This window comes from Centrocercus urophasianus, unplaced genomic scaffold (genome assembly GCF_019232065.1).
Source record: "Centrocercus urophasianus isolate 14NV4802_14NV808 unplaced genomic scaffold, USGS_Curo_1.0 seq_5, whole genome shotgun sequence".
In the NCBI taxonomy this organism is placed as follows: domain Eukaryota; kingdom Metazoa; phylum Chordata; class Aves; order Galliformes; family Phasianidae; genus Centrocercus; species Centrocercus urophasianus.
The window spans coordinates 8,577,972-8,601,267 of NW_024885088.1; the positions used below are offsets into that span (position 1 = coordinate 8,577,972).

Here is a 23,296-nt window from a genome sequence, read left to right on the forward strand (position 1 = left end):
TGGCGAGAGTGATCAAGGGCAACAAGAAGGACTTCTTTGTGTACGTGAATAGCAACAGAAATACTAGGGAAGATGTGAGTCCACTGCTTAATGAGGGGGATGTCCTACTAACAGGTGATTCTGAGAAGATGGAGATGCTGATCATCTTTGCTTCAGTCTTTACTGCTAAGATTGTCCCTCAGAAATCTCAGACCCTGGTCTAGAGAATGAGGGAGTCTAGACAAAAAAAAAAAAAAAAATCCCCTTGGTTGAGAAGAATCTGACTGGAGATCAGCTCTACATACTTGACACACACAAATCCCTGGGGTCCAGTGGGATGCACCCACAAGTTCTGGGGAAACTGACAGAAGTGACTGCTGAACTACTCTTATCTTTGAAAAATCTTGGAGAATGGAGGAAATGTCTGAATACTGGAAGAAAGTCATTGTTGCTGCAGTCTTGAAAAAGAGAAGACAGAGTACCCATGAATCTACAGGCCAGTCCATCTCACCACTGTCCCTGGGAACGTGATAGAACAACTTATTCTGGATGTCATCTCAAAGAAAGTGGAAAAAAGTAATCAGGAATAATCCACATGGATTCACCATGCTTGACCAATCTGGTAGCTTTCTATATATATCACTGGCTTCATAGACGAGAGGAGAAAAGTGGATGCAGTGTACCTTCAACAAGGCTTTTGGCACTGTCTCTCATAACATTCTCTTAAGTAAGCTTAGGAATTGTGGGGTAGATGAGTAGACAGTGAGGTGGATTGAGAACTAACTGACTGACAACCCAAAGGTTTGTGATCAGCAGCGCAGAGTCTAGTAGTAAGACTGCAATTAGCGGTGTTCCCCAGGGGTCAGTATAGGTTCTAGTGTTGTTCAGCATCTTCATCTGTGACCCTGATGAAAGGATAGAGTGCACCCCCAACAACTTTGCTGATGATACAAAGCTGAGAAGAGTGGCTGACACACCAGAAGGCTGCGCTATCCATTCAGCGAGATCTGGACAGGCTTGAGAGTTGGGCAGAGAGGAAACCTTATGAGGTTCAACAAGGGCAAGTGCAGTGTCCTACACCAGGGGAGGAATAACTGCTTGCATCAGTGCAGGTTATGGGTTCACCTGCTGGAAAGGAGATCTGCAGAGAATGACTTGGGTGTCCTGGTGGACAACAGGTTGGCCATGAGCCAGCACTGTGCCCTTGTGGTCAAGAAGGCCAATAATATCCTGGAGTGCATTGAAAAGAGCACTGAAAATGGCCAACAGGTCAATGGAGGTTCTCTTCCACTCTAATCTACCCTGCTGAGGCTAAATCTGGAGTACTGTGACCAGTACTGGACTCCCCAGTTCAAGAAGGACAGGGGAACTTGTCCAGTGGAGAGCTACAAATATGATTGCGGAACATCCCTCTTAGGAGGAAGGACTGAGAAACCTGGGACTGTTCAGCCTGGAGAAGAGTGAGAGGAGATCTCACCAATACTTAGATATTTAAATATTTATACTTAATACTTAGACTTTTGATATTTATATCTAAAAGTCTTGTCAAAACAGTGGGGCCAGGCTCCTTTCATTGGTGTCCAGCAACAGGACAAGGGGCAATGAGTACAAACTGAAACACAGGAAGCTACATCTGAACATGAGAAAGAACCTCTTCACAGTGATAGAGTACTGGAACAAGTTGCCCGGAGAGGTTGTGGACTCTCCTTATCTGGAGATATTCATAACCCGCCTGGATGCTTTCCTGTGCAACCCACTCTAGGGAACCTGCTTTAGCATGGGAGTTAGACTAGGTGATCTTCCAACCCCTATGATTCTGTGATTCTATGATTTACACATTTCAGAGTTTCCCAAGCCAGGAGAATACATCTCTTATTAGAAGACTGGGTTCACCTGTTTGCAGGGAAATCCCTGGCTGATGCACTGCCCTGATTCTTTTCTGATGGTCTGCTACAGAGGGAAACATGTCAATTAAAAAAAATCCTCCAGTTATCCAGTAGGCAAGAATTGCCCAAGAAATGAAGTAAAATTGAGCTGGAATAGGCTGGAGTCTCCGTACTCTGCTGAAACAGGCAGCAGTGAAGTCTTGGCACTGATTTTATAATTGACATTTTTCGTAAATCTGATTGTTATTGGTAGTCAGTGGACATTGGCCATAATACCTGCTTTGAATTTCAACTAGATTTCAGCATGCTGAGAAGGATCTGAACTTTCAGATGTGTGACCTGAGCAAACATGACTGAGCAATGAATCTGTGAAGTCACCAAGTCTTTTTTTCTATTTCTTTTTCTTTTTTTTTTTTTTTAATAATAATCCTCCTTTTTTTTTCTACAGCGCTACTTAAGCTCATCCACATACTACAACAGTGTGATAGAGTGCATGGCAACAGCTCATTCAAAAAAGCACCTAAGCTTAATTTATTTGTCACTTATCACTCCCACATATAGAAGAACAAGCCATCTTCAAGGCATTTTCTTGGATTACCTTTATGACGTTATGCCACATTTGCAAGCAGGAGAATCTTCTTTGTCAAGAACAAGATTCAGGCTTTATTTGTCTACTGTATCCATACTCAGCTCATCATAAAGTGATGGATTATCACATGCAACAGAATATCAGGGAGTTGGTTAAGGTTTTGCAATTCAGGTACAGCCTGTGAGCTTCACTAATATAGACTGCAGTACTATGTCTCCCAGAATTGGGAAAGTGCAGGTACAAAAGCCATCTCTATCTGCCTTGAGCTTTTATATATTGCCACTCCTTAGAGCTTTACTTTAAATGTTGGTTCGCTTCATATAAATTGCCAGGTGTCTAGCAAAACTGCCTTATTTAGCTTACTCTTACCGCTCCGTTTCCACCCATGGCCAAGGTAATAATGTGTTTTATATCATTACTAGTCTCTTGGGGCAGTCTGTTGCACCCAAGACTCTCTGCTCATGCATGGCTCAGTACAGGAGTAAATAAAGAAATCATTGTTCTAAACATCCTTCTAGAAGACAAGGTGCATTTTTTAAGTGTAACTAATAAGGCTGTCAGTAACAGGTGCTACTGTTTTCTTTTTCCCTCTTACTTCATTCACAATGGAGAAGGAGATATTCTAAAAAGAGTCTTTGTTATAGCTGCTCAGAACCTGCAGAAATTCGTGTTTCTGCTTAATTGATATTTTTCATTGCACTAATGCTAAATCCAAACTAGTAAATACTAGTAAGTACATTTGAGATGAACCAGTTAGCATATACCAGAGTTTTTATATGTGCCTGTTTAGATATCTTCATTTCTCTCTTTGATGCACACTTTCAGCTGCTTAGATAAGTTGCACTGAGTAGTTCTATAGGTAGGGCTCATATTGACAGAAGGCCATATGAATAGGGTATTTGTTTTCCAGTGTAACAGCCTATTTTCAAAACAAAAGTAGAGACACACTGTTGATTCTCTTTGTGTTTGTTTGTTTGGTTGGTTGGTTGGTTTTTTTTTTTTGTTGGTTTGGGTTTTTTTGTGTGTGGATTTTTTGTTTTGCTTGTTTTCTGACAGATTTCATTAACCCTAAGCACTTTAAAGATACTGATGGCTTTTTGAGAGACAGTTTAAGGGTCAGTTCCTGATTTTTGCAATCTAATCGTATACTTTGTTTCCTGAGTTCCTTTTAAGGCATTAAAATATTCAAAGTTTTGTCCCACAGTTGTTGCTCACACAGGCAGAGAGATTAATTTGAAGCACTTTTGAAGTAGTTTAAATAAACTGCATTTAATCCATGTGCATGTAATTATTCAGAATGAAAGTTCTCTTAATTTGATGTTTTGCTCTAAAATGAAAGCCACTTTAATTCTGAGTAGGAGTCTCTATGTGTGCTTTAAATACGCTTAGTAAGCTGCACAGCTTTGCTCTGAATTGAGAAGAATCACGTCTTTTTTTCTGTGCTTAATGCTTATCTAAGTGGCAGTCACATCTGCAGGAGGAGAGGCCAGCCTGGCACCATTCTTCCACAGACTGCCACTTTTTATTTGTCACAGTGACTTTGTTACCCTCTGGGCAGCTCAAAATTCCTCATGAAAACAGCTCTGTTTTCCACAGAAATCAGCCTTTTGATGCTTTCTCTTGCCCTTACCCAGTTTGAGAGAACATGGTGTTCTCTCCAAACAGATCAAGCACTGAACATCACAGCACTTTAAAGCAACTGCCCCCTATAGGCCTTTTGTACTCATGACCACTGAGACACTTGTCAAATAATCTTGTGAGGTAGGACACCATTACAGTCATTCCCTTTTATTATTTAAAAAATGAAAAAAGAAAAAAAGAAAAAAAAGCCAAGAAACTTGAGAGACCTGAACTTTCATTTCCAAAGTTCCTGTCTAACAGCCCTGAACTGGCTTTCATCATTACCAGGACACTCAGACTCCCGAAGACATTGAGACAGTTCATCTGTGTGCTCCCATTCTCCCTCACCACAAAAATGCCTATGAAAATTTTTATCCACCAGGAGTTTGCTGCTATTAGAACTTCCTGCATAAGGAAGGACATAAAAATCACTCCACATTGCCACTTTATTACACAGGGAGAATTGTGGCCTTTATGAAAAACAGAGAGATGGAAGAAAACCCAAGATAAAAAAAAATTGCCATTATCTGAATGCTGAACTTTAGTAATAGGCTTCATAACTTGTCCATGCTGCAAAAGCAGTCACCTTTGAATTAGAGGTGACTCAGTATAAGCTAAATTCAAAATCAGAGTCTTCACTTCAGGCCAAGTCAGACATGAGAATAGAATAGCTCTTCTGTGATAGAAAGAGAGAAGTATCCATCTTATGAGACAAAGATACTTTTGTGGTTCCAAAGTCTACTGTGCTGACTTAGTAGTGGTTCATGGATATGCATGCCATGTAGAGTGGATACAGACTTCAGTTCAAATCTGTAAATTAATCAGTCTTGTCCTGAAGAATGTGTGTTTGCATTCACATTAAAGATAGGTTCAGGACCTCCCCTGGAGCAGTTTTTAGAATCTTGCTGAGTTGGTGTTCAGCCTTGTATATACCAGTGGAAGGCTCATTGAGCACTGCAAGTCTTATGCACTTGGACTGGAAGAAACACCTAGACTAAAAGTACAGTTTTTTGCATTAAGACATACTTTCTCTTCATCTCTGATCCTCCTCCTCTCTTTCAGAATGATGAAGATTATCAATCGACTACACAAGTCTATGATGCTCCTGCAGTATTTCTCCACCCAGTCCTGGGATTGGTCTTCAGATAATATGAATATGTTAATGGGTCAGCTTAACACAGAGGACAAAAAGGTGAGTATGTCATGTGTGAGGACTGCTGAACTCCACTTCTGTTCATCTGCAGCAATTATTTTTTTATATTGTTGAGTCCTCAAATGAATCTGCCTAGATTAGTGTAACTGACTTGAACCTGAAAAAAACAAAGTATTTCTTCATGTTTTATTCAAGAACTTATCAGGAACCTTCCATTTAGGAAGGTATCAGGAACTTCCATGTAGGAGAATGTTTTCTCCTGAGATGTATTGCTCTTTCTTCTGAGAGAAATCAATCACTGTTCATTTCAGCTAACATAGCAACTCTTTACCTTCTATTCTGTTTGGCATAGAAATAAGCTAGATTTGTTTCCACAGACAAAATAGCCTGCACAAAGGGGACATAAGTTTATATCCCCAATGACCCAGCTGTACTCAGCCCTCTTGAGTTGGCTGCATACACTGGAATAGCTAGTGGAGTTGGAAATATATTCCTTTTTGTTTAAAAACATATTTCCCTTTCTAAGAAGAAATGGTCAATTCTAGTTTTCATATAACAACTCTGGGCCCTAAAAATTTCAGGCGTCCCCTTTCATGGGGGATGTGTCTATATAAACCATTGTGCTATACAGGGACCCCAAAAAGACAGCATCAGTGGTAATACGAATATATGTGGTTAATTTAATACAATTTTCATTGGATAACTGTAGCATTCTGAGTAGTTTCTCATCCTATTCTTAGTGTCTCATGTTCGGAAAACTAGGAAGCTCCTTTATGGTATCATTTTCTCCCTCATCTCTTCTGGCAGTACAGAATTTGGTAGGAGGCCTGGAAGGAAACTACTTGAAAGATTTTGGCATTTTTATCCACATTGGTCTTAATGGCACTGCATGAGTAAATTTAGTTAACACATGGTGAGTTAGCATGAACAATATGAAAAATGTTCCTGTTTGATTTAAGTCCCCAGACAGCAATTACTTTCCAGGATGTCAAGCTCTACTGTAGTCTTTATAGGTTTGAAATACTACTCCTTTGGAATGGGGTTATAACTGAAAGACTGAAGGAATACAGAGATTAGATAAGCCTGAATGCACTTTTGTTCAGTATCTCCTTTCAAAGAGCTTTCTAGACATTCACATCAAACCAGTCACACATGAGATTCTCACATAGATTCCCAAGAAAAGAGCCAAAAGGCTTCTTCCCTACTCTGTACAGATAGTGCATGCAGAAAATTCAAATGGCTAAGGGCAGTGGTACTGCTGTGACTATAGCAGATGTAGAGGGAGCCTAACTGGTAATTCAGAAGCTTGCATTGATGCAGATAAACAAAAAGGCACAGCAGCAAGGACTTCAGTGCAAGTTAGACAGTGTTTCAGACTTCCCAAGTTGCTTATGAGATTATGGATTATTCTCCACATTCTGTGTTGCCACTGCCATATTGCATGCAATGTATTCAAGTTAGGTATTTTATGGAGACTATAGTTCCCTATACATATCTGACAGACACACAGGGATCTGCATAACCTGCATTATACACAGTTCACTCAAGTTGTTGCTGTTCTAATATCAAAGTTCCTTTACCAAACCAACAGGCTCAGATTGCCTTGAAGGTGAAAGAAAGGATTGTTTTTTTCGTATCTTCCCTTTTAGGGCTTTGTATGTAAGAAATACTTCTCCATTAAAAAAAAAATCTCTCTCCAACAAAACCACTTTCTCTTTACAAATAATTTCTTTGTCCTAATAGACAGACAACAACCTGAAAGCTTGCCAACAATTTTTCCAGTATCAGCGCTGAAATTAACTAAATAGCTCTGCAATGAGATTTATTGATGCCAAACAACATAGTAACCCATTCCATGGATTTCTGTCAGTCTAGCTGATGAGAGTAAATGCAGCACAACACAGAGCTGCAATTGATGCAGAGGCACCTATTGATTCAATGTCCTGTTCATTTATTCACAATTAACTCTAGTGACACCAAAAAAAAAAAAAAAAAGAAAAAAAATCCAAAAAACTGCAGGGAGGCTTTCAGATCTGTTTGAGTGGACTGCCGTTTTTCTTGCATGATTCTGTGTGGAGATTGGTGCACGTTAACATGTATTTATGTAAAGTGTCTACCTGAAAGAAAAAGATTTCATTGTTTTATGCCAGTTAGCACTGAATTTTTACTTGTTTTTCTGAAATTTCTGTCTGGGTAAAACATTAATTGACAGCTACGAAATATAGTTTTTAAGTGTCCATGTCTTCTTTGAAACATAGTGGCTTTAAAAACTTAATGATGGCTTGGTCTGGATCGTGTCAGTGCTTGAAGTGAACTTGTTTTGAATACTTGCATTTAACTTCTGCTGTTTGTCTTTATATCCCAGTTATACAACTTTGATGTTCGTCAGCTGCATTGGTCAGAATATATTGAAAGCTATTGCCTAGGTGCTAAGAAGTATTTGCTAAATGAGGACATGTCTGGCATCCCCGCAGCAAAGCAGCACTTACGAAAGTAAGTAATATCCAATGACAAGGACCAGAGCTCCTGGCTATCTGAAATGAATTGTGAGGAAAATCATTCATTTTACCTTGCAGTGTGTTACTGTTGAATAAGGTGGAGATAAATGTAGCGTAGCTTATTTATTTTTATGGCAGAGCATTGTCAATGCTTTGTTTTTTATTCCTGTAAAAAAAAAAAAGAATCACAGAATCACATAATTTTTTCAGGTGGAATGGACCTTTAAAGATCATCAGGTCCAACTCTCTTGCAATGAACAGAGACATCTACAGCTAGATCAGCTTGCTCTGAGCCCCGTCCAGCCTAACTTTGAATGTCTTCAAGAACAGGGCTTCCATCACTTTTCTGGACAAGTCATTCCAGTGCCTCATCACCCTTATTGTAAAAAAAATTCTTCAAGTCCAATCCAAATCTCCTCTCTTTTAGTTTGAAACTGTTTCCCCTTGCCCTATCATAACAGATTCTAGTAAAGAGTCCAGAGTCCCTTCCTTCTTGTACTCCATCATTAGATATTGAAAGTCCACTATTAGGTCCCCCTGGAGCTTTCTCTTCTCCAGGCTGAACAGCCCCAGCTCTCTCAGCCTGTCTTCATAGAGAAGGTGTTCCATCCCTTGGATCATTTTTGTGGCCCTACTCTGGATGAGCTCCTACAGGTCCATGTAACTCCTGTGTTGAGGATTCCACATCTGGACACTGTGCTCCAGGTGAGGTCTCACCAGTGCAGAGTAAAGGGGCAGAACCACCTCCCTTGATCTGCTGACCATGCTTTTTTAATGCAGCCCAGGATATGGTCAGTTTTCCAAGCTGCAAGGGCATATTGCTGGCTTATGTCCAGCTTGCCATCCACCAGTATGCCCAAGTTCTTTTCAGCAGGGCTGTGCTCCATCCTTACATCCCCTAGCTTGTACTGATAGCAGGGCTTGCCACAACCCAGGAGTAAGACATTCCACTTGAATTTATTGAATGTCATGATGTTCACCAGGGCCCACTGTACAATCCTGTCTAGGAGTTTCTAAATGGCATCCCATCCCATGGGCATGTCAACCTCCCCACAAGGTTTGGTGTCATCTGAAAACCTGCTGAAGGTGCACTCAATCCCACTGTCAATGTAATTGATGAAGAAGTGGTCCCAGTACTGACCCCTGAGAGAAACCACTTGCATCTACCTCCACCCAGACACTGAGCCACTGATCATACTTTCTAAGTATGATCTCACAACTGGTTCCTCTTCCATCAGGCAATCCACCAATCAAATCCATGCCTTTCCAATGTGGAGAGAAGGATATTATGGAGGACTGTGTCAGAGGCCTTACCAAAGCCTAGACATGATGACATGAATGGTCTTTCCTTGTCTACTGATGCAGTTACACCATCATAAAAAGTTGGTCAGGCAGGACCTGTCCTTAGTGAAGCCATGCATTTTATTCCATATCACCTCCCTTTCTTTTATATGCCTTAGCATAGCTTCCAGGAGGATCTGCTCCATGATCTTCCCCAGCACTTAAGAGAGGCTAATTTGTGATGGCACTAACAGGCAAGGACTAAACAGTATGCCTTCCCAGAAGATGACCAAATAAACAAGTTGCAATGAATAAGAATAATCAATGAATACAGAAGATACTGGTAATTCAGAATTAAAGTAGAAAAAACAAGGGTAGATTTAGATATTGTGAAGCTCCTTGAAGCTCCTAGCATTTGAAAGGAATTGCATAAAAACTTTGTTTATGTTATTTTGAATTTAATTTAAAGTTGAAGATTCTAAATTTTTGGGAGGAGGGAGTGATGCGGAATGAGAAAATTTCTCCAAAATTGGAGCAAAGCTTATATTTTCAAGTCCTGGAAGTTTTAAGAGCTCCTAAAAGAACAATAGGAGATTGTCCCTCTCCTTTTCAGTCAAAGCTTTTCCCATCGTCTCAAGCCCTTTTACTCAAAGATGTGCAAGCAAAAAGCTCTCTTGGAGCTTGATTTAAGAAAACCATTCTTATGCACTATGAGAAGTAAAAAACAGATTGTTGCTAAAGTAAAGGGTGTTAGAATCATAGAATTGTTTGGGTTGGAAGAGACCTCAAAGATTATCTAGTTCCAATGCCCCTGCCATGGGCAGGGACACCTCCCACTAGACTAGGTTGCCTAGGGTCCCACCTAACATGACACAGAACAGTTCCAGGGATGGGGCATCCACAGTTTCTCTGGTCAGCCTGTTCTAGTGCCTCACCACTCTCTGAGAAAAAATTCCTTTCTAATATCTGATCTAATTCTCTCTTCTCTTAGTTTAAAGTCACTCTCCCTTGTTATATCTCTACATGCTGTGATGAAAAGTCTGTCCCCATCTGTCCTGTAGGCCCCCGTTAGGTACGGGAAGACCACAGTTAGCCTTTTCTCCGTACTGAACAACCCCAGCTCTCTTAGCCTCTTCTTACAGTGGTGTTGTTCCAGCCCTCTGATCGTCCTCATGACCCTCTTTTGGACCCAGTCCAACAGATCTGTGTTGCTGGTGGTCCCAGGGGCGAATGTAGTACTCGAGCTGCTAAAGTACTGCAAAAGTTAAGATCTTTTATGATTACTGAGTAATTTCCTAACATGAAAAACATAGTTTCATTCAGACAGGAGAACTGTATTCATCAGCTCCTGTAAAACTCCTCCAGCTTATCACCAATCCTACGTAGTCAAAAATAACTAATATGCCAAATCAAGAAGGCACTGACATGCCCTACAATATCATTTAAAAAAAAAAAACAACCAATTCTCAATATGAATTCAGCCTATTTTGGTTTAAAAGTAGAGTACACGAAACAAGAGAGACTTAGAATACAGACATTCCACCTATTATATTAACTATTCACTACACTGCAACTTCAACACAGATTGTGGGATGGTAGGGACATCTAGGCCTAATATTTTCACTAATATAGGAGGGGCAAAAAGCCCAAAGGCCACTTGTAAACAAGATTTCTTAGAAAATTATCGGTAGCAAATTAACTGAGCTGGTAAGCTTTTCTTTCTGTTTTCCTCCATAACATGCCTCTGTCTTTTCTCAGACTGAGGAATATCCGGTATGCATTTAACACCACCCTCCTCGTGATCATCTGGCGCATTTTCATCGCAAGGTCACAGATGGCTCGAAACATCTGGTACTTTGTGGTGAGCCTCTGCTACAAGTTCCTTTCCTACTTCAGGGCATCCAGCACCCTCAGGCACTGAAGCTGTCCATCAACCACCAGCCTCTTCCAGAAGGACCTCCAATCCCCTCTAACCAGCAACTATGGGCATCGAAATCTGAAAGTAGCAGAAAAATCCACTCCCTCCAACTGCAACCTGCATTTATTGTGCACTGATATGTGTTCACCTTTTTAGTTTTAACCAAGGCTGTAATACATGGTGGTATTTATTCCATAGGACCAGACTGATTCTTAAAACCATAAAGCTTTAGGAAGAGATGAAGATGGAATCTTTTATTGAAAGTTCATTGTGCAAGAGTAAAGATTAACCAAAGTTGCAGTCTTCCCATGTACTACCTATTTTAGACTATTTTAATCCCATCCTCCTCCATAAAAGGGGCACATTTAAAGCGCAGAACCTTGGAAGAAAATAATGCCATCAGAGAAGAACCAGTCAAGGAAATTAACCTTTAAGAGGTCTTCCTAAGAGGCTATTTATTCCTTTATTCTCATTCAAAAATTTTACATTTTCCATTTTTCAAAACCTAGAGGGGAAAACCATCAGTTACACTAGGCCAGTGAACACACTGAACAGTTTTCAGATCTTGTCTTATAATCCTACTGAGGACTGATACTTTCAAGCCATAACTGAAGACACAAAGAGAATTTATGTACCTATGCTAACTGTACTCACTCACATGCTGCTTTGTTATGGAGAGGCGTTTTTTCTCTCACTGGTTAAGGATGCAGTTATCTTCCATTAAACAGCTTTGTTCTTGCATTTATCACTTTTGCTTGGCACATTTCTTCAGCTTGAAAAAATGCTCTATTTACTCTGAGGATAAAGAGAAGAATACCTAAAAGATTGAAGAAAAATTCTGAAACTCATTATTGTTTTTGAGAAGTAGGTCCTTTTCTCCATTCCATTTGCCTCCCTGTAGCTCAAAAACAAGCTGATACTGTCCTTCAGAATCTCACTACAGCTAAATCACTTCACAGTTGATCACTTCAGCTGGTGAAAAATACGTACAGACATGTATGGTGGGAATCTAATCAATCAGGACAATTCTGCTACCACTTGTCAGGAGAGTCTGAAACTTATTTCTGTTGAGGTTAAGAAAGGTTTCAAAGGTTGACTTTGTGTAAAAATCATCATGTGCTCTGGAAGTAATTGTTCTACTTTGCAGTTTAGAAAGGAATTCAAGGATCTTATTAAAGCTCATGGCTATTGGAGATATTTGTTTCACCTAGTGAAGTATGAATTCCTATGGGAAAGATTGGAGAAAGAGCTTTCTTCAAAGTAGCTGGTGCAATGACAGTTTCAGTGCAACAAATTTACTCATGCCATCAGATTTTTAAAATCAAAAGTAGTATTGGAATATATTTTATTCAGATTACACTGAATAAGTATGATAAGATTATGAGACTTCAAAACAGTTAGTTTTTGAAACAACTGCAGCATCCAGTTTGCCTACACTTGTGTCACATTAGCTGTCTTAATGCTACATCTCATAAAATGACATAGTGGCTCTTCTGAGAGCTGAGAATAGTATTTACAAAACTGTCGTTCTTCGAAAGGCTTTGGTAGCAAAGGCAAGAACAAGTTATGATGACAGTGTATTTTTATTTGAGCATCCAAGCTGATTCAGAAGTCTCTGTAAAGATGCAAGGAATTACAAGATAAGATATGCTTGTATGCCCCATGGGTCTAGTTTTAAGCAACTGCCAAATGATGCCTGCAGCATGCCCTAGCCAGAAACCTGGTATCCAAAATGGCAGGACTCCAGCATTCCCTAGCAAAGGCCCCTATTACATTCCTTCTGACCTGTGTTCAGTTAGGTTAAGCACACAGCTAACAAAGATACCATTTTTTTAAGCTCTTGACTTGAAAACGTACTTTCAAAATGAAACTGTTAGCTATCTGTTTTTCAGTGCTAGAAAGTTGGCAGTGCATTTTGTGCATTGTGCTTATGTAAGATGTCACTGCCAAGAAGACCAGGTTTACAAGCTGGTGCCCAGATACCTTATGTATGTTCCTTCTGTAACAGCTTATATGGTGAAGGTCAGCTGCATTGTACTTAACTAACTGGGACTATGGTTACCTTAGTAGAGCGAGGCAGGTCACTACAGAGATACCTCTAGAAAGACTGCATTCCTTCAAGTGAATAATCAGATCATCAACCAGCTTCCAGTCTAATTACACTAAAGGCTTAAAACAGAACAAAACAAAACTGCAGACTGTTTTGAAACAAACTTCATTTAAAAAAAAAAAAAAAGTAAGAATTCTAGCTCATCTCCAAGAAGTCTTTTTAAGTGCCTGACTTACATATCAAGAGAAGCAACAGCTAAGGGGATCGTAGATCTTAAGCTGCACTCATTGTAAGAAAAATACTGAGTCTCACAGAAAAGTCAAATACTGCAGATGTGCTACACCTACAGCAGATGGCTGATGTAGACCAGACATGCTATTGTTGGGCTATGAGTACAGTTTCCTGCCTTCCCGTCACCAATGCTAGTCATGCCATGCATCCTTCAGATATGCCTGTAGGCATTCATAGTTATTTGCATAGGCTGTATTGTTCCAACAAGTCTAATATGTAACTGCTCGTTATGAGTACATTTGGACCAGATTTCTCCACGTGTAAAAGAACACTTCAGGCTTCACTCAGAACATTGGTGGTATCACATTTTAAATCTTCAGCATTTTGCTGAAGATATCATTACTGCAAAGCTGCTGCTCATCCTTGAAAAACAGCTGGAATGTTACAGAAATATTGCAATTGCAGATGGTGTATGCTATTCTGGAGACCTTTCATAGCCTATGCAATGTTGCCAGAAGCTGGTTCCAGTGCTCTGGCCTTGCCTGTGAGGGAGATCAAGCTGTTAGCTTATTTTAACACAGACATAAACTCATGTGAAACTTGAATCTTTTTTCCTGTGGATTGTGACATTTTCAGGTGATCATCTGAACCACAACATAGAAAAATGATAGAGAAATCCCAGTGGAGAAACTCACACGTGGCAGTGGCATTTGTCTGCCATTTCTGACAGTAATCATGAAAAGCTGCACCTAGCAAAAGAATTTGTTCTCAAGTAGTGACTTACCTTTGACATGTTTTACTTGTACTTCTCTGTGTACTTATATGTACTCTGAAGAAATCCAAGTCTTGCAGAGAATATATAAAATGCTGATTGACAACTTTTTTCTTTTCTTATTCCATGTCTCTCTCTCATGTATACTCACCATCTGTTCTCAAAAGAAAAGCAAGCTAGGGCTTTTGTTTAGTTAAATCAGAGGTCCTGCGATGACATCTGATTTGCGCACCAATTAATGTGAACAGATCAGAAATGAATACTACTCATGGCTGAAGGCTAGAGGCTTTACTAACTGTATGACTGAAAATGGACTCACTCAGGCTTTTGATTTTTTTTCACTCTATCAAGGTAGCATGGTCAGTGATAGGGAGAAGCTACAAGGGGCATTTCTACAGCCAGTGCTCATAGCAGAATTGCTAGATATGGCGCCCCCTGCTCAGTGAGGAAAGGGAGATGCAAGAAATCAGAGAAGCATGAGCTGCCAAACCTAGAGGACTCTGCCTCCCAATGGGCAGGGGAGGAGTTCCATCAGCATTTTGTGATCAGTTTGGCTTCTTCTCATAAGATGGATAAACTAAAAGGCTCCCTAACGACCTGTTCAGTTCTTTCCCCAGAAACCAACAGGCAGCATAGAGAATAGTATTAGCGGCCATCCTGCATGGCCAGAAAAGAAAAAATCTGCCACAAGACTACATAATGAGATGAGTCATCTATGACTGTTTGTACTCTATGAACCTGCAATGTAGCTACTCACTCACAGTGCTGAAAGCCTTCAGTGCTGCCACAGAAACAGCATGTATCACTGCTGAGCCCAGTGTACTCATGTTCTGTAAACACTGTTCTGTAGGCTGTAACTGTATGAAAATATCATTTCATTGTCAAAGAACAATGAGTACAAACTTGCAATTAAGAAGTATCTCTGCTTTTTATTGAATTGCTGTAACAACAACAAAAAATCCCTAACTGAATCAGAATTGAAACTGCAATTTGACTGACAACCAAGGCTGTTTATCTCCAGCATGTCTGCTATGAAAAATAAAATTTCTCTCCTCTATCCTTCTTTACCCCGATAACTTTATTAAGAAAACTACATTATTTCTTTGTAGTAGAAATGGGTAACAGACAACTGACATTCAACTTAATGTTGGCACATTGCCCACCTCCTCAATGGATTTGTTATTTTACATTTTACAAGAAAACATCACTATAGCTGTGTGTGCATGTTTACATCTTTCCACACAAGTCTTCTCATGCAACACACATAGAGGGTAATATAGAGGTGTTTATACTGAAATGACAGGCCTCCCTTCTTTGATATGCTCTATTCTAAATCAGTTTAAGATTAAAGAAGAAAACCTATCCGTTTCAAATGTAAAGAAGATCTAACCTGTAGTACTATTAAATAATCAAATAATTACATTGTATGAGCAATTGGGAGAAGGTGGGGGGTGGGGAGGAGCATTCTTTTATTTGTAAATATGCTACAGCTTCTTGGTTGAAAGCATGGTGCTGCTCTTCCAGCACTAACATTCTACTGCAGAAAACAAAGGTGAATTTTTAAACTTTTATTACAATTAGATCCTTTATTCTAGTACTGAGTAAGTAATAAACTGTATATTCACCATAAATTAAAAGGAAGAATATTTCACTATATGGTGCTAAATATTGGTATAAAGAAATTACAGACTTACTTGAGACAATTTAAAAAAAATTGGGGAATAATTAAGTACTATCCTATTTTTCTCTATTGCTAAAAATCAAACTGTGAACTGAATGATTTTGTTCAGATTAACATGAAGCTGCTTATAAAAGGTTTCTTGTTCTTAAATAATCTTGGCAGACTCCACTTTTACTTAGTAAAACAAATATTTTCCCGCTATCCAAAGTTTATATGGTTCTATCTGCTATTTCTATTCTTTTGTTAGCTATGAGACAACTATAAATCTTATAAATCATGCTTACAAATTTCTAAGGTAAAGGTGTAAGCTTCTGAGCTCACAGATCAGATAAAAGGGTAAATTCACAAATTCTGAAAACTTCAGCCATAAAATTGTTAATATGATATTTATGTTACTTTAAACATTTAATAAAACAGAATATTTTAAAACTATGGTTATTTGGTATATGTCTATCTCAGTTGCTAAAGGAGTTGGTTACTTGCAGTTCAGCACAAGCTTCATGTCTGCATCTCATCTGTACCACTCTGCCATCCGGGTCCCAGCCTATGTGCAACCACAGCCCCATCTACAGGAAGCTGCCAGCACAAGCACCTCCTGCACAGGCCAGGACAGGGGAAATAATAAGCAGGGGAGACAAATCTCTACTTTTTAAAAAGTAATGACGTGAGACATTAACCCAGATACCCACAAACAGGATGGGAGCATCTGAACTAAATACTCCCCAGAAAGTGATAGGGACAGGTCTTCAGCAAGAACATATTGGTAATAATCAACCAAATTTCCTGCAAAATTTACTGTTTTCATCTGATAATATTCCCCAAGACCCTAGTTTTACAAGGTAAAAAAAAAAAAACAACTTTATTTTACTCAGAAGTCATTTCACTGACTCCTTTCCAACTATCATATTGTTGAATGTTTACTGTGTTGGTCTCTTTTTCCAAACCATACATGTATTTTCATTCAGATTTTTCCCAAAAGGGAAAAAATAGATATGTATTATCTTATTTGAAAACTAGATAAAAACAAAACAAGAATGAATTGGACCAACTCTGAAAAAATAAAATCCCAGAACAACTGGAAAACTGAGGTGGTATTTGGCTCATACCAGTAATGCTGAAAGAGAAGCCTTTTGTCCTATCATGTAAATAGGCAGTCATGCAAACAGTCCACTGATCATCATCAGCTGCCCCATTTCTTTTGAACAGTGAGGTCTTATGCAACATTTAGTACATAAAGTGCTGGCAAATACAGCTATTGTCTTGTCAACTACACAGGCTTAATAGATACAAAAATGTGTGAGTGGAAGTGTCTTTGAATGTGTGTGGATATGCACATATATATATGTCTGTGCGTTTATATGCACGGAAGCTGTAGATCCACAAATTCTGCTGGACTAATCCAATGCTACAGACAAGGGAATTTGACTAACTAGGACGTAGGACAAATCCTTGCTGTTACGTTTCTCAAAGGCACATCTTTGCCAATACTAAGTTTGGCTGTTTTTGTATTTTATCCAAATTCACTACCTTTGCTATCCCAGTTTCACATTTTTTACATCCTTCTGAAAGTTATGCAGCTTCTATTCACTCTCTCTTCACGGTTGCTTCACTCTCCTCACCCCACACACATCTCCAAACATTATATCATTCCTTTATTACAAGAACATCTGTATCTGAGAAGAGGAAGAGAGGAGAGTTCAGTGAGCCTTGGAGTGTCTGCAGGCCAAGATTAGAAGGAAAGTTGGCTGGCTCTTCACAGCTTTACTGTAAAGATAAGAAAGTGAACTGAGTTGACATTTTCAGGCCCTAAATATCCACTTGATGGTCCACAACTTTTAGATGTAGCTTAAAGCAAAAGTAGGGGCAAGGAGAAAAAGAACAAGGAAACCATTCCATTAGCATGGAAGAGCTCCAGGCAGAAGTGTCTTTGCCTAGGCTTCCTGCTACTGCTGCAGTCACTGTAGCCTTGTTCCAATCTTGTCTAACATAATTTAGAATACAAACAGAATTGGATTAATTTGAATTTGCTATTCAAATTAAACATAAATTGTCATCATTCTTCTTAAGTTAATGACATTCTTACTAGTATTTGGTATCGACTTACTAACAATACTCTTTCAGCAGAACAGCATCCTGCTATTACTCTAGGCTTTGCAAGATTTTTATTAGATCTTAGACCAGTGAGAAAAGAGGTGGATATTGCAGATTAGTTTGCTTGTTTGTTTGTTGCTTGTTTATTTTATTGTATTTTTTTCTAGAGCACAAATTAAAGACAAGTTTTTCAGCCCTACTAGTTTTGAAAATTAAGAGCAGAGAAAAAAGAAATACTGTCTAGTAATAATTTACTTCCTTGCAATATAGCAAAAAGGTTTTTGCAATAAAATCATAGCATTATTATGTGCCTTTTCTTAATGAAAGTAATTTCAAATCATGAAACTCAGGGCGTACGTCAAAGATATCATTTTCATTTTGTTATCAAATCTTTCCTTAAAATATAATTTTCTTTGGTTTTTTTTTTTTTTTTTTTTTAATGTAAATGCAATTTTTAGGGAAAAAAAAATCAATTTTCCATTAAGATGCATCAGTGAATTAAAGCCATCAGCAAGAAGCTCAAATTTGTTCTAAAAAAATAAGACTTGAAGGTTAACCTGCAGTCTTCAACATTATGATAGATGACAGAGACAGACAAGACAATGTCAGAGACAATGACAGAGATTAGATAAAATAACTACTAGCTATTAAATGTTCATCAGCCCAGTGAGGAAGGAATACACGCTGCTTAGTTAGCCATCCTCCAAATCACTGTGTTTGGCAATGTTTGATTTTAAAGTCAGAGTGTTTTTACCTGGAGATGACAAGAACTGTCTGAGGCAAATACGGCTCTTATATAACAAGAACACAAAAAGTGCACAAATCAGTCATCCTTCCCCTCTCAGCATATGCATCAGAGATTACAACAACTACAGTATGCACTCTCTCTCAAAAAAAGAAAATATTGTGATAAAAGTGGCTTTTGAGCAAGGTGTCCAGTGTCCATGCAAACTGCGAGGTCTTGCAAATTCCTCTCTGCTTGAATAAATGCACTCTCACCAAATAAGACTATCAGAAAAAAGAATCAGTTGAGACCAGAAGAAATTAAAATGGTAGATAAACAACCTGAATTTATGAACTTTAGACTTGCTGTGCAGGCTTAGGTTAATTCATATTAACTTCTCTGCCTGGATGACATAAAGTTAGAGCAGTTTTCCAGCTATACTTTCCTGAGCCTATATCACTGCTGGGGTTGTTGCGATCCCAGTGCAGCACTCAGCACGTAGCTTTGTTCAATGCCATATCCTTGTTGATATGGCCCATTGATCTTGCCTATCCAGATTCCTCTGCAAAAAACTTTCTACCTTCAAGCAGATTAATACTTCTGCCCAACATGGTGTAATCTCTGAATATTTGCAAGCAAAAAGTCATTGAAGCCATTAAGGGATTTTTTTTGCAAAGGCATGGATTACAGATAATGCAAGCAATACATGTATTTGACTACTATTTAATGATAGCTAAATATTTTTCCACTGTGCCCTTTTTACAAGATAATTCTAAGGGAATGTAAATGATTGCTCACTAAGAATTGCTGGTCCGTGATGCTACTTTTTCACCTACAGTAGGCTGATATTTTTAAATGCTGCTTCCCATACACATGGAGGATTGAGAAACATAAGGGAAAAGATCAGATTGATAATACTGTCTTAAGACAACAATTTTGTTTGTTAACATTTTGAGTAGAAGGAATTACGCTGCATTTCAAATGATGTTGACAACATGTGTCGTGGTAAAGGGCAACATGATTTTGCAGAAAATAAACCCCTTTGTATTCCATCTTGTTCTCAGATATCAGAGACTGGGGGGAATCTGAATTTCAATTCTAAGTGATACCCAATTTGATGCTGTAAGTCTGGTTGCATTCCATATATGAACTACCATGATTATGGACTCACAAATAGCACACAATAAGCTGGATCGCTGGGCTGAGGTGAATGGGATGTGGTTCAACAAGGCCAAGTGCTGGGTCCTGCAGTTTGGGCACAGTAACCCCATTCAGCGCTATAGGCCTGGGGCTGAGTGGCTGGATGACTGTGAAGAGGAAAGGGACCTGGGGGTGTTGGTTGATGCTCGGCTGAACATGAGCTGACAGTGTGACCAGGTGGCCAAGAGGGCCAATGGCATCCTGGCCTGCATTAGAAATAGTGTGGCCAGCAGGAGCAGGGAGGTGATCATCCCCCTTTACTCAGCACTGGTGAAGCCGCACCTCGAGTACTGTGCTCAGTTTTGGGCCCCTCACTACAAGAAAGACATGGAGGCCCTGGAACGTGTCCAGAGAAGGGCAACAATACTGGTGAGGGATCTGCAGCGCAAGCAATTCTTAGTCTGGAGGAGGATCAGGGGAGACCTCATTACTCTACAACTTCCTGAGGGGAGGCTGTGATGAGGAGGGGTTTGGCCTCTTCTCCCAGGCAACAAACAAGACCCAGGAAAATGCCTGCAAGTTGTACCAGAGGAGGTTCAGGTTAGATATGAGGAAAAAGTTTTTGTCTCAGAGGGTGGTCAGACACTGGAATGGCTGCCCAGAGAGGTGGTGGAGTCGCCGTCCCTAGCAGTGTTCAAGCTAAGAGGTGCCTGGATGAGGAGCTATGAGATATGGTTTAGTTTGTGGTAATGAGAAGATGGTTGGACTAGATGATCTTGCAAGTTGTTTCCAACCTTGTGATTCCATGATTCTATGGTTCTATGATTCTATGATCTCAGCTCTACTTTGTACAACATAGAAAAATTCAAATTCAGTGCAACATGCAAACCTCATAAATACAAAAATGACAACAATGACAAAATACTTAGCACTCTTTTAAACTCATTAGTGAGCAAAACTCCTACAGAAAATAAATGCTAGTTCTGTACAGATAATGAAAGTAGAATATGCAACAGAGTACTTAAACAAGGCTAAAAATCAGTGAACACAAATGAGAAAGCCAGATCTAAAAGCTTAGATTTCATTCTGGTGCTGGAATATCCCAATACCCATTTCTGCTGCAAGCCTGTTCAGCATGGTTTGATGTTCCTCCAAATCAGGAAGACCAAGACTTGCTCTTGCTTTCTATTCTGTTTAAATATTTTTCTTTAAATACTCCGTGTTATTAAGAACATCAACTCTAAATTCTAAACCTTAATGTATGAGGACTATTCCAAAAGTAATGTCTTCTATTTTATTATGTTGGATCATGGCATCACAGTCAGATGGTGGTAGGGCAGTAGAGGGCAGAGGTGGTAGGCAGTAGAGCCTGGGAGAAGAGGCAATATTCTGTTAAAGTTTGTTGCCACGTGACAGATGGCAGCATTGGGGAAGTCTGACAAAATGAAGTCTGACATACAAGTGTGTATGAATCATAGAATGGCCTGCGTTAGAAGGGACCTCAAATATCATCTAGTTCCAATCACTCTGCCATAGGCAAGGTTGCCAACTAGATCAAGGTTTCTAGATCAAACACTAGGTCAAGTTTTTTTGAAGCCCTTTCAGCTTGGCCATAACATCTCCAGGAACAGAGCATCCACTGCCTTTCTGGGCAGCCTGTTGCGGCACCTCACCATGCTCTGAGTGAAAAAACTTCCCAGTATCTAATCTAAATCTCCCCTCCTTTAGTTTAAACCCATTCTCCCTTGTTCTATCACCACTTACCACTTACCACTTTACCATTTCCCTCATGTTTATAATTTCCCTTTAAATACTGGAAGGGTGTAATGAAGTGTCCCTAGAACTTTCCCCAGGCAAACAAGCCAAGCTCCCCCTGCTTTCAGAGGAGAGGTGCTCCAGCACTTTGATCATCTTTGTGGCCCTCCTCTGGGCCCATTCTTAACAGCTCCACATCTTTCCTGAGCTGGGGGCCCCAGAACTAGATGCACAACTGCAGGAGGGGCCTACAAGGGCAGAGTAGAGAGGGACAATCACTTTGCCCTGTTGGCCACAACTCTTTTGATACAGGATACAGTTGGCCTTCTGGACTGCAAGTGCACACTGATGACTTATGTTTTTTATCCACTAGGACCTCCCAAGTCCTCAGCAGGGCTACTCTCAAATAGCTGTAGTCCCACTTTGTATACATACCTGTGATTGCGATACCTTTTGAGTTTGTCAAGGTCCCTTTGGATGGCATCCTTTCCTTCCGTTATATCATCCGCATCATTCAGCTTGGTGTTGTCTGCAAACTTGCTGAGGGTGCACTTGATCCCAGCACATATGTCATTGATAAAGATGCTAAAGAGTATCAGTCCCAAGATGGACCCCTGTGGGACACCACTCATCACTGGCCTCTACCTGTACATGGAGCAACCCTCTGGTTGCAACCATCCAACCAGTTTATCTACCAAATAATCCACCCTTCAAACCCATATTTATCAATTGAGAGTAAAGGATGTGGTGTGAGACCATGTCAAAGGCCCTTTGTCCATTGATTCTGTCACTCCATCATAGAATGCCACTAGATTGGTAAAGGTGTGTCACTGAATTCCTCTGTGCAAAAAAGAATTGCATCCATTGACATTCACTGACGCTTGCTGAATGTTTTTGGAGACCAAGCAGTGGATGTTAGCACAGTAAGATGGTGGGTGGTGTTTCAGCAATTGTGACAGTAGTTCATCTTCAGTGGTGCAGATTTTCAGGAGTCTGGCATGCAGGCTGTTGTTTATCACCAGCAAAAATATATAATCAGTGGTGAAGGCTATGTTGAAAAGTACTGTTTTGTAGCTAAGAATTGGCTCTATCAAATAGTGTTATTGTGCTCTTTGTATCTGTTGCAGTTTTCATGGAAATAAATACTTTCAGAACAACTGAAGTACTAAAAGGTACTGCTAAATCAGCACTTAAGAACTGCTCTGCAGAAGCATCAATATTAATTGCCATGTTGTTGCCCACAGATCTTAATGCAGAAATACCTATCTTTTTATATGCTTTACAAATATTCAAGGCAATTACATACGTTTATTCTAGAATTGTAGGTATTTTCAAATTTTTTTTTTTTGCTCTTGTTCTGGATTGAGACTTAGAGCATGAGATTTGGAGTACAGTGTTTCCAGGCTGGTGAAATTCTGCAGTTTTTCTGTGACGCAACCTCGTTCTGTATGACCAACATACACTCCCCTGATTCATGACAACAGGAACTGCAGACAGCAATGCAAAGACTGTTCACTTACGTTGATTCCACTTCACAGAGTGTACTGTTGAATCCATCTTTGGGAATGTGGTATATCCAGAGCCACAAACAACACCTAAAAAAGACTTGTTCTGAAGCAAGAGATCTCTAGATCAGACAAGCTATCTACTCAAGACAGCTTTGACTTTGAAGGAGTTGACAGTCTACATTTAAAAATATTTCTCCTTTAACAGCTTTGTTATTGCTTTTTTAATAACATAATGCAGTTCTAAAAGAGCAAAATTTGCTCTAATCTAAAATTTGCAGACTGTGAACTCTGATTTGCTAAGAGATATGTTATCTTTTTGACAGTTTCAGATATTCAAATCAAGTGCATTCCACAACCCATTGCTGTGCAACAACTGGAAAAATGATGCATGGACATACCTATGTAGCATGGTTTAAAATA

At 39.5% G+C, this 23,296-nt stretch overlaps 1 protein-coding gene across 4 annotated transcripts in view; it reads left to right on the forward strand.

Annotated features, from left to right (window-relative positions):
* FAR2 (fatty acyl-CoA reductase 2) overlaps positions 1–16,090 on the forward strand; it is a 135,469-nt gene extending 119,379 nt beyond the window's left edge. For all 4 annotated transcript variants that reach the window (XM_042835031.1, XM_042835033.1, XM_042835030.1 and 1 more), the window contains 3 exons: positions 5,137–5,266; positions 7,593–7,720; positions 10,765–16,090. In XM_042835031.1, coding sequence (XP_042690965.1) covers positions 5,137–5,266; positions 7,593–7,720; positions 10,765–10,927 — 421 coding nt within the window. In that variant the 3' untranslated portion in view covers positions 10,928–16,090. The remainder of the gene's footprint in view (positions 1–5,136; positions 5,267–7,592; positions 7,721–10,764) is intronic.
* Positions 16,091–23,296: the final 7,206 nt, after the last annotated feature.